The following is a 12,121-nucleotide window of genomic DNA, read 5'->3' on the forward strand; positions in this document are numbered from 1 at the left end:
TTTGTCCCACAAAATATATTTTCTCTTTCTTCATCAGGTATTATAAAAACCAATGTGCTTTGCTCTGTCCCTAATCTTTTTCTACCCTTCCTGTACTCAGTAATGCAGAAAAGCACTGAAATCAGCACTACACAAGCATGCCATTTCTCTCCTAGTAACTTACATCCAAAAACTGAAACAAAGATAGTGACACAGCCCTCCTGCACTGTAAGCCAGGCTACTGCAGATTTGAAATCCATCGCCCATCTTACCTACTCCGAGGATCCATTTCAGGGCATAAATTCAGTATAGCATGAATCAACTGCAGAATTAGGCATCCTGAAACAGAGATAGAACGGACTACTCAGTTTTCAGGAAGATCTGTTGCCTAGTCTGTAATATTTCCAAACAAATCGCAGCATCTAGCAATACTGATAAATGCACAAAGCAAATCTTAAATATCTGCTAAAAAAGGTATGATAAGAAGTGGGAAAAATTCACAAATTCTCTCCAATAAGACAGGTGATCTTTTTTAAATCTCTTCACCTTCTCCCCTCTCAAATATCCTTACCAATTTTCTCTCTCACTCCATGAGAGTTATAACGCCATTTGTGGTAATTTGGTAACATCTCCTTCAGGACAAACACAATGCAGGGCACAAGTCCTTGGCTCTGGGTGCTACCAAGTTGTCCCTAGGAGAAAGAGAAATGTTATCCTTCCCCTTCTGGTTAAAAGAACATGAAATCTTTGGTAGGAAGACAGGTCATTAAAGCATGAGAAAACCACTGAGCACAAGGACACAGATTTACCAGCTATTTTTATTCTTTTATAGATAAGACAAATCAAAGCTGTTTTTTGAAACAACCACAGAAAGCACAAACCATGGAAGGTTCCTTCCATGGAAGGAAGCATCAACCAGTGTTTACCCATACAGAGCCGTTGCCCAGGGGATGCCAGACACTGCTGTATTTCGCTTTCCTATCGTAACAGCCTACAGCTGGCTTCACAAGCAGGCCAATACAGAAGCACTCACCCGGACAAGAGTTGTGATCAGGTTCAGGAAGGAGATGGTAACGCTGTACTCCCCTTGAGGCTGTTCTATGCTCATCAACAGGTTTCCATAGCCCCCAGCATTCATTCCCTCTGCACTGTGAAATGAGCAAGAGGATTGGTTGTATGAATAGCAGGACTTTGACATGAGTGAGAGATGTTGGATGCATAGATTCCACAAACCTCAGATTTCACACTGGCAAAAAGGTCTTATGTTATGAACAGTTCAGGACAAAAAAAAAAAAAAAAGCTGGGGTTGGGGGGAGGACATGAATACCTAATCATGTGATTCATACTGGACACTGGATTGGCAACAAACGGTAAGAACCCCGTATGGTGAAGGTCAGTCCAAACCTGCAAGAGAAAAAGTAGAGATACTCCCTCTCATTCACATAAACATGTCTACTAGTTCTCAAACCTAGAAAGCCCAGAAGGTTCTTACCTTGGCTGGCATTCGAGCAGCCAGTACTGTCAAGCAATTGACACAAGAAGCAATAACATCCACAGGGGGAGAGATTACAGTTGTCAGCCTGGGAAAGAGAAATATTATGCATAAAATGCACTGCCATCTGTGACCTAGCCTGTATACTGCTGTTGTGATTCAAAAAGCATTTCCCTCACTGAAGTACACAAGCACAAAACGTACACTCTGGTGCAGACACCAGTCTGCACTGTCAGTCTAGACTTGACACCTCTCCCTCACACCTGAATCAGATCAATTTCCTGCAAGAAGCAAGGCTCATAAGGCAGCAGGCTGTCACAGTGAACAATGACTATCCAGCAGATTGACTGGGGGATAGTTAATAAGTGTAACTCTTTTATCACCCGGAAGTTACTGCTCTAATTATATGCTTTGTTCCCCTTTTATGTAAGCATAGTTGCCAATAAAAAAGCCTTTAAATGGATAAATTTGTACAACTCATGAAAGAAGTGAAAGAGGGATCATTCTGCTGCATCAAAGCGTTCAGCAGCGTGTAGCCAGAACAGTCCTTTCTGACCACCTGCCTCGGGGAGTTGAAGCATTGAGATACACTTCTTTCAAACCTTTTGGCAAAATGGGTAATTAACTGTTCTTCCAGCTCATTGTACCTTCTCAGGTACTCTACTGTTAGTGGCTCCATGCTGATCAGTGACTTACCTCTGCAGCAGCATGTAGATTCGCGACGTGATCGGCAGAAGGCAATCTGCTATTGATACATCAGTGCTGATGACTTTATGAACCAGATCGATGATTGGCTTCACCCTCTGGCAATGCTGAATCACATCTGCGTAAAGAAAATTAACATCAGAATGCAAAAATCATACTTACACAGTAAAGAAACTTAGAATAATGCACATCAATCTTACCACACGTCCCCTGGATTGTTCCCCATACCAAAAATTATTTATTTATTGTATCTTAGCTTTTCTCTCATCTAAAATTCATATAATCTCACTGCAAGCTCTTGGCCTTTTGCAGTGAGTTATCATAATTTCAAACACACACAGGTTTCTGGGAGACTACTCCAAGCTCTTCCAGAAGTACTCAGAGCTGCTCAATCCTGCTGTTAACCTCAAGTTGATACTAAAGAACAATTATTTATTCTCTTTTATACTCCCAGCCTATCTCACCTGCTGTTGAAACAACATGGAGCAGCATTTCAATCTCACAGGTGAACAGCGTCCAGCTGCTGTACGAATACTCCCATCGTACCAAATAAGCTCGATCATCCAGCATCACTTGGCCCACTGTCCCCTGAGGTATCCGCAGATTTGTCTGACCTAGTCCTAAAGATTGAAGAAGCAAGGGAAATCAAACCACGAATTTCCCCATGAGTTAGAAACCAGGTAAAGAACTAAATTCCCCAGAACACCTGAATAAAGAAAAGGTTAAGTGCAGTTTCCTTACCGAGAGGATAGAGGAGCTTTGGAGCCTGTCTTCGCCAAAGTGTGCCATCTTCATGAGAGATCACATCAGGAGGTTTATGCTTGTACAGTTCAATGTAAAAGGACATTTTATCCAGGAAACTGTATACCTGTGCAGAGAAGGAGCTTAAACAACATAGCCAAAGAGCCAGACCCTCTTAAAAATTAATCAACGAGGTCATTTCCAGGAATAGGCAAGCTTTCCTTATGTAGACAATAACCTTCTAATATGTCAACCCTACTAAAACATTAGATGGTCCACACGCCCAGACAAGTCTGATCTAATGCATCAGGAACTTTTCACAAGAAGAAGGTTGAACTTCTTTCAACCTGAAAAACGAGACAGAATTTATCTATTTTTTTTAGAATTAATGGATTATTTTTTTTAGAATTAATGGCTAAATTTATCTTCAGCCATCAGAGCTGGAGAGTTTACTAAAAGCCAGAAAACAGTACCCTGCAACAGAAAAGGACTTAAAAGGTGCCCTGTGTTAGATAACCGACATAAAGCTTTTATCAAAGATTGTAAATGAGATATGCACTTATAGTGGAAAGAGAATCACACAGCATTATCACATAACACGTTACCCCTGTCTTGAAATAAATCATCTCCCAAACACCAAGAGAGATTCCGTACCTTTTTTGCAGTAGATTTATCTGACACAAGGGCTTGGAGCAGCTGAAGGAGAGGAGTAAGAAGATGGGGGAACATCCCACACACACTGTCCAGGATAATGCCCAGACCTGCAGTCGGTTCCTGGTGGTAGAAACAGAAAATAAATGTCTTATTGTTACAAAGAAATGATAAAACTTTCTCGGTATAGCATAAGGATATAGCTCCTTTTTAAGTTGTACATTTGTACATCAATCATGCACAAAAGTATCACTCCAGTCCTTGTACAGACTAAAGCATGAGGCATTGTGCAAGTAATAAGGCAAGAAGTAAGACTAATGCATTACACATCACCCTATTTCTGTAACAACAACAAAATAAGCATGATGCTTTTGCCAGCAGTTAGTTCAATCTTTGCAATCCCAGCCCTGGTTTAAACTATCACCTATATTAAAACTTGTTCCAGTATCCTTCAAGAGTAAAGCCAAGGATGTACCTAAAAGGCAGGAAAGGGCAAAGGTAAATCAAAGATCGATACAAACGAACACTGGCTCCTCAGGGCCTTCTAAAAATGAGCTAACTAAATATGATCAGTCTGTTCTTTTCCTAAAAAGGAATCTTTTATCAAGTTTTTGTTATAAGCAAGGTAGGTCAAAGAAGTTGCCAGCACACGCACCGTCTTCCAGAAGAGCTGAGGAATGCTGGAAGCTGCCAGAACTTCACACGCAGCATCAATTATGTCCTTCAATGGAAGAGAGGAAAGAGAAGTTAACATTTAACTTTACATAGGGGGTTCACATCCCAACCAAATTCTGTCACATCTTTGGAGTTTAAGTTTCCATGCTTACTAGCTAAGACGGAACTAATTCCTCTAGTCAGAACAGAAGGAAACACACCGCACGCACGAACTCAGACCACATGGCAAGTCTAACGCCATGCTCCTTATCAAGGAGCGGACTGGCCAGGACAAACATGCCCACTAAATCTGCAAAAGGCTATACGATATCTTCTTAAACTTAAAAACTGAGTATGTATTATTTCCATTGCTTTGGAAATAACACATCAACAACTAGTTTCAAATCCATAGGACTTCCATATGCTATGTTTCATTATTAATCAGCAAACACCTCTGAAGACTGGTTTACACAACGCACATTTAGTCAGTCTTTTAGATCGATCTAAATCACAAAGTTTGCTATTTCAAATGCCGCACTAAAATTTAACTAAAGTAATTAGCATCACTTATGAAAGGTTATATCAAATTAGTTAATAGATGCAATGAGTATTGGATGCTTACCTGCTGATTGCCCAACGTATGTAACTCCAGAGATGTCAGGACAAAGGAAAGAAGCCCATAAATACACATACAAGCTGTGCTGACAATACACTGGGAAGAAAGAATACACACGACCATTAGAGGAAAGATTATGAATTACAGAGCACACTGCATAACAGTACTTAGTCCGCTTTAGAAACTGTGGGCACCTCTGAGTAACTGTCTCTATTGTATATCCTTGCTGCAGTCAGCAAAGGGGCAATACAATAGGAAGCAGTCATGACTGAAGCCACACACAACATGAAATACTTCACTAACTGTGAAATTTTTCACTGCTTCTACCATTACCATTAAAAACACAGAAAAAATAGAAGCATTCAGTGTTCAGAGACATCAGAAAGACTTGCTTTCACTGGTTTCTGCCTACAAAGTCATTTACCCTCATACACTGTGTTGTCTCATGAAACCATATACAGGGAACAGTGCAGAGTTAGATCAGCTAGTACTCAAGACCTACACTGGCAAGTACACCTATGGAGGCAAATCAAAAAATGTGATTAAAGTAGTGTATTCTGTTCAAATGAGATACAGGTCCTCAACTTACAAAAGTTGTTTTTTTATTATTCTTTTTTAGTTATTACTTCATCATAAAAATCTGTTTAGTATCAGTTTGATTTTTACTCTTCACTGAAAGAAGGTGATATGACAAAACATGCTCTATTGCATGCTCCGGTTCAAACCAGATTTAGTTGGTTCAAAATCATCCACTTCCCAAGACACCTTTACATCATTAGTAGTTAAGAGCCTTTAAGAGCTTACATATATGACTGTAAGAACTCACATTCTTGCCCCCACTGCTCAATGATCGCAGAAGTTTCGTCAGATACTGGAACACATTCAGCTGGATAGCATTGCTGCCCATTCTCCTGATAACGTTTGTTGACTCCTCTGGGTTTATGGTATGACGGAGCAGCGCCCAAGCCAAAAGCACTGGAGCATGATGTGAGACATCTCCCAACTGCAGCAGCTGACTGTCCATTTCCTGCACAGAGACAAGAGCAAGACAAGTGAGATCCTGTGAAAGCAGCTCATGCTCAGCAAGCATGTAGCCAATTGCACCCTCCTGCTAACAGTCAGCTTTCTCTTGCACATAATTATTTCAAATATGCAACTGACCAAATTATATGGTTGCAGTCTTGGTCTGTTTTTGTGTGTGGTTTACTGACTGACAGCTGTTCTAGCCTCAGACGTCCTCTGTCCTAAAAGCCCTGAGGCTAACAATCTTCTGTTTCATTCCCTTCTCATGGCCTACTTCCCTGCGCGCACCTTTCTTTAGAGAAAGGCTCAAAATAATCAAGCAAATGTAAGTGGGAAAAGAATTAATCTCTTTCTTATTTGTCCCAAATTGTTATGTGGATGCTAGCTCTTACATTTGGTCAATAAACACAAGGACCAGAAACTTACAGATGTAATCTTTTTAACAGCACTGCTTAGATAACCAGAGTAAGTTCTATATTGTTAAGCCAAACAGGGGTTATTCCGCTACTGCTTTACCTGGTGGATATGTGAATTATTGGCTAATTTGTGCTCCTCTGTCCTATCATCCAAAGCTCGCTCATGGAGGGCGTCAATTTCCATGCCTTCCACCAGAATAAGAGCACTAAAGTAGCTGCGAGCAGGAAAGGGGAAAAAAATCAAGTAGGTTAGACACTTCATTTAAGAACTCAGTTTTAAAAAAAGAAATTGATAAATGGTCAAAGAAGAACCTTTTGGTTTGCATGGGTTCGGTTGTTCTCTTAAGCAGTAAGAAATTAAGATGAAATTAACAGCAGGTTATCCAGATTTTGTCTTGAAATGCTAGTATCTGACAGATTAAAATCTTCAAAATTATCATTCCTGGTTGAACAGGCAAAAAAGTCTCTGAAATTTCAAGATAGCTTTTCCACCTTTGGAAGTCTTTACCACTCACCAGGATTTTCATTCCTTCTGGCTGCATCTTGAGTTATGTCCCACAAAGCAAAATGAAGATATTATCGCCACTATTGCAAGCAGACCCACGATAGCTTGTGCTGAGGCAACACAGTTAACAGTACAGGGCTAACCTCTGCGCAGGCTGCAGCCAGCCTCTGAGCACAGGACTGTGAAGATGCAGTTTCGCTTTACCACTAGACCATCTAAGAACAAGTGGCACTGTCTTCATTGCCATTCACACCAGAGACAGCTAGCTTAAAGCTAGTATATGGATGCCTCTCTATTTTGCAATCACACCTTCATTTTGCCACAAACTTCCAATGTGACCAGAAAATACATTTCACCTTCATCACAATTAGCTTAGCTTGAAATAGTCATGATTTTAAGAGGCAACAGAGAGAATTATAAAATATTTTTTTTACTGAGGAAAATTATTTTGTTCTGTACTCACTTCACAAATACACTTCACTTACCCGATACGATCCACCAGGTGATCCATGCTCTCATCTACCAAGTGTCTGTTGGTTTGTCTAGTGCCAAACCCCTGTTCTTTGAACATCTTTGCAAATTCTAGAAGCTCATCTGGTCCCATTTCAAAGTATGCATAGTAGAGGAAGATGACTTCCAGCAGCATGGACTGCTCACGGAGGCATTGCACAAACCAACGAGAAACCTGACGCTCTGTCTGCACAAGGGAAAGTCCTACTGTCATACACGAAGCTCACAGATCAGTCAGAGCAATTAGAAACCAAGACATGCTGAAGCATTTCAAAGTTTGCACAGCCAGTGGTTTGCACCAACTGCAGGAAAAGCCACTATAAATACAGAGTTTACTGATGCAAAGAGATCGTAAAGAGCTACACAAAAATGGATCTGCAAGCCTAGTGCTGTCAACAGATTTCTTACAAGGAAGGATACGTTTCGAACAACTCGCTTTGCTTCTGAGCAAAAGTGTGTTCTGCTAAACAGAAAACAATTTTTATATTTCTTGGACCAAGAGAACCATCCGTTCTAACTGCATCTGCACATACACATTTTCCAACACACTCTACACCACGAAAGACCTTGTAAGTTTGATAAAGAACGGTATGAAAAAAAATACCATGAGATTTCCATGTGTTTCCCATGTAGGAGCTTCTGCTTTGTACAGTTCTTCATATTGTTTCCGGTAATTAGGAATTAGTTCCTTTCCCAACTTGTCGACACACTGGAAGTATTGTGCCTAAAAAAAATAAAGAAATGATCTTTTCACATGCACACCTATGCGCTTTTTACAATCCCAGGTGGACAACTTCTATGCAACTTAAGCATTTAGCCTATTTCAATGACACCATATCCAGGAAAAGGTTCCTGTACTCACTGTATAAGGGTGCCTCTCGTCCTGAAAATAAGTGAGTAGATGGAGGACACAGCGCAGAATACAGATCCTCTCTTCATAGTAATAGTCAGCAAGCTGTGAATATAGAACGTCACCAATATCAGTTTGGTATTGTGTCCACCTCTCATTCACCTTCCTGCCCCACACACAGCCAAGGCCCTCAGCACTAGAACACGTAGGGCTCAAACACTACAGATGGAGTTTCAACTAAGCAGTTTTAAGTTATCTGAAAAAAAAAATTAATTAACTTTACAGAATTCAATAAACAATGCCCATAGTGACGTGTCTATAATTACACTGCTAACTGAGAAAACTCAGGAAAGGAATGCAAGAAGATACAGAGGTCACCTCCCATTCTTAATCTTCAGTAATCTCTACCAGCTGTGATCATCACTCTCTATTTGTTGTCACTTCAGATAGCAACACACAAGCCTACAAGCTTTGGAAAATGTGGGAGCATACATCTGACCAGCTAAATTCCTTGACATTGAGCCTATAGTTTCCTTTCCATAGCAACTATTAACACTGCTCAAATATGTATATGTCCATCCCTATTTCAGAAGCATCTTCTAAAATTTGTTCGTTATATGAAGGAATACTTCAATTATTCCAAGGTTTCTGAATCCACAGAAATAAAGTTGGTTCTCAGATCAATAGAAAATACAAACGGAAGTGACTGACCTTCAGCATCAGAGCCTGACTCTGCCTTTCATCCTGAAGAACTGTCTAAAGCAAACCAGCACAAAATAAACAATTATTTACTGCAGAAATATCAACTGACAAAATATTCACAAAAAAAAGACTGAAAGAAATGAGAGAATTTTTCTGTTTGCTTTGGAAAGACAGATTCCAAAAGTACAAAGTCAAAACATTCATTAATAACTATCTGTTTGTTCATCTCTACTCGCTCTCCTTCACAAATCTGTAGCTTTGCTGTATTCCTGCGACAGAGAAAGAAGCTGAATCCCTGCAGAGAGATTCAAGCAGGAAGAGGTACCAGAACACTAGGCTTAGATATCTGCTATCGCATTTCTGTAAAGCAGCACTTGAGCATTGCAGGTTCAGAGAATAATAATTACAAAGTCATTTTCAAGTCAGAATTCGGGCTTGTATGTGACCACAATTCATCAACAAATTACTGGTACTAAGGAGAGATGCAGAGTGAACAGAAAATAAATGGGAGCTACGGACCTTCAGGGAGTCTCTTGTTCCTCTGTAATCTTCTTGAAGATAACACTGTAACAACTGCACACTTTGCTCTTCATCCAAACCCTGAAAAAAAAGAGATGCTCTAAAGTGAATAAAAGGCAAGTGAATTAATTTAAGACAAAGATTCTCTCCAAATACTCACGCAGCCTTTCTCTTCAGAATAAATAATTTCCCAAATACACCAATAGAATTTTTTTACTTTCCAGGGTGACACTTGTTCAAGTTAGCAGTTCCATTTAAAGAAAAATATATAAGCTTTGATGTCATTTAGATGTAGCCAGATTAACTTCAGTGAAAGGAGCACAACAGTCATTTAAATAAAGGTACAGCCACCAGTCACCTAATTCTAATTTCTGGCTTGAAGGAACATAATCTTGCAGCAAACAGATGGTATTTTCAAACATGGTAGCTACTTTAAGGGACATCGGTTTTAGCTGAGCGATCACAGATATCTTGAAAGAACCCAAGACCAGATGAGGGTGACTGCTTTTGAAAAGCTGAAACCCCTTTCCGGCAGGAGGGGTTGTTAACCAGGAAAATTGAAGCAACTCAGGGCCACTAACAACTTTAAAAAAATGTTGACCTAGAGCTCCTATGGGTACTTGTAACATCCTTTAGATTATTTTTAACTGAGAGAAACTTAAGTTTGCCTCTATTCAACATCACGAAGCTTACTTAAATAACAGAATCCCAACAACAATGCAATCCAAGTGCAGGGATAAAAAAAAATAATCAGGATAGCATCTTCACTCACCAAAAACTTGCTGACCCTCAGACCCAGTTCTTTTAGTGGAGCAGCTACATCTTTATCAGCTTTTATTTTTTCTGCTGAAGTTGTACTAAAGAAAAAAAGAAATTTTCATTGTTAAAAATGGAGCAACACTAAGGAATGAGCTGAAGAGGCTTAATTTCAAAGCTCTCAATTTTATCAGTTTGAACTTGACACTTTTTTTTCCTCTCAGTGGCCTTTCAATGCTTCATACAGCACTATTCAGTAATCTTCCTACCAGATAATACTCAACATTGTTCACTATCTTATTATTACAATAAACACAGGCTATATTCATTCTATCTTTTCCAGTGAGAGAGTCTGGTTATCTTTCCGGCATGACTAAGTGTCAAGAGGAGTCAACTCTCTGCAGGCTGCACACTTGTACTTGATCACCGCAACTCAGCAGAGGAAAGGGTTAAGAGCTACTTAACACCGGTAATGAGAGCAGAAGCTGCTGTTACTTCTTTCTGATCTTTATTTCATGCCACAAAATGTTATTTGGATTAAGCACTTTCTACTGGTATTCCTCTCCAGAAATCTCAAGTAAGGCAAGACAGTAAAAATCTGTTTTTATCTAATAAGAGAGAAATATTCAACATGTTCCTCAACTTATTAGTAGATCCCGTTTTAAAGGTTAATTTCTAAAATCAGGCAATTACCATACCTTGGAGGTTTGTAGTATGAAAGTCCCTCTAAAAACCTCTGCCAGTGCTTGTTCAGTTCTGCTGCAATCTGTGCCTGAAAAGAGAACCAAATACTATTGAACAGACACCTCAACATCCACCAATGAGTATCAGATTTGTTCAATTTAAGTGAAGCAAGGACATTCCACCACCAAAACCGGACAAGAACACAAGGCAAACAACAACAGCATCTATGATTCAGACTGATTCAAGGTGTATATTGCATGAGAAAGCTTGCTGCCTTGCCTAATATTGGGAAGGGAGAGGAAAGGAGGCAACGGACTAGGTTCAGACACGTTTGCATTTCCAACCTCTGGGCACATTCTTGAAAGCACGGGCTCCGTCCCAGAAAATAAGGAAGCAGGCTGTACCACTCATGAATACCCCAGAGCAGTCAGTCTAGAAAGTAGCACTTGTGTCCACTCCAGAAAGGGCACCAGCTTTTCACATACACCCTTCCAGGCAGCAGTTCATGAAGCAGCTATAAACAAGGAGTGGAAGAATAAACAAGTAGCAGAGAAAGAACAACAAAAATCCCACCAAGGAAAAGGGAAAAGCAGCAAAACTCATATTCAAACAGATGTACAAATGATGTATTTGTCCACGGAGTCCATTCAGTGACAGGCAAACCTGCTTAGCAAGACATGGACTTACTGGTTCTCTTAAAGCTGATCTGCCCAGGAGAATTGTCCACAATTCTCTGCTGCTCCTGTAAAAAAAAAAAAAAAACGGTGGAGAACGCTTTAATAATCAACACCAATTCAGGCTTCAATTTAGCACGCACCTTTTCAAACTATTTTGGAGATCACAATGCAATATAAGCTATAAGAAAAATTAATTAAAGGACATTAGTTTTTAGTTGAGCAATTTCAGATGTGCTGGAAGAACCCAGGAAAGACCAAAAGAGTGACTGCTGATATAACAAAATTTGTAACCTCATATCAAAGAAGTATCCTATTTCTATCAGCTTATCAGCTCAATCTGATCTTGCTACTTCTATGTTTGGGGGTTATAAAAAAGAAACCTAATTAAAGTACAGAACAATTAAATTACAGAACAATTTTATTCAGATTCATTTGATGCCATACTCCAAACAAATCCTTCTTTAACACTTTCCACCTTCACTCAAAGTGGAATATAAAACTGGGTGAAGTGAAAGAATGCAACACTTTTCCATAGGACAGAGTATTTGCCTCTGCTCATCAAAATATTCATCCTGAGCTCGTTGTTTCTTCCTGCTTGCTGTGAAATTTGTAGCAAAAACAACCTGTGCTAAAACATAAAG

At 39.7% G+C, this 12,121-nt stretch overlaps 1 protein-coding gene across 2 annotated transcripts in view; it reads right to left on the reverse strand.

Annotated features, from left to right (window-relative positions):
- NUP188 (nucleoporin 188) overlaps positions 1–12,121 on the reverse strand; it is a 28,429-nt gene that overhangs the window by 14,704 nt on the left and 1,604 nt on the right. For both annotated transcript variants that reach the window (XM_050714627.1, XM_035555371.2), the window contains exons 2-22: positions 11,491–11,545; positions 10,818–10,891; positions 10,136–10,220; positions 9,364–9,444; positions 8,854–8,898; positions 8,155–8,247; positions 7,897–8,016; positions 7,268–7,479; positions 6,378–6,492; positions 5,665–5,865; positions 4,845–4,934; positions 4,224–4,289; positions 3,572–3,691; positions 2,918–3,044; positions 2,641–2,796; positions 2,168–2,294; positions 1,472–1,559; positions 1,307–1,383; positions 1,013–1,127; positions 551–671; positions 252–318 (exon numbers count right to left, since the gene is read on the reverse strand). In XM_050714627.1, coding sequence (XP_050570584.1) covers positions 252–318; positions 551–671; positions 1,013–1,127; positions 1,307–1,383; positions 1,472–1,559; positions 2,168–2,294; positions 2,641–2,796; positions 2,918–3,044; positions 3,572–3,691; positions 4,224–4,289; positions 4,845–4,934; positions 5,665–5,865; positions 6,378–6,492; positions 7,268–7,479; positions 7,897–8,016; positions 8,155–8,247; positions 8,854–8,898; positions 9,364–9,444; positions 10,136–10,220; positions 10,818–10,891; positions 11,491–11,545 — 2,235 coding nt within the window. The remainder of the gene's footprint in view (positions 1–251; positions 319–550; positions 672–1,012; positions 1,128–1,306; positions 1,384–1,471; positions 1,560–2,167; positions 2,295–2,640; positions 2,797–2,917; positions 3,045–3,571; positions 3,692–4,223; positions 4,290–4,844; positions 4,935–5,664; positions 5,866–6,377; positions 6,493–7,267; positions 7,480–7,896; positions 8,017–8,154; positions 8,248–8,853; positions 8,899–9,363; positions 9,445–10,135; positions 10,221–10,817; positions 10,892–11,490; positions 11,546–12,121) is intronic.

This window comes from Cygnus atratus, chromosome 19, assembly GCF_013377495.2.
Source record: "Cygnus atratus isolate AKBS03 ecotype Queensland, Australia chromosome 19, CAtr_DNAZoo_HiC_assembly, whole genome shotgun sequence".
NCBI lineage: Eukaryota > Metazoa > Chordata > Aves > Anseriformes > Anatidae > Cygnus > Cygnus atratus.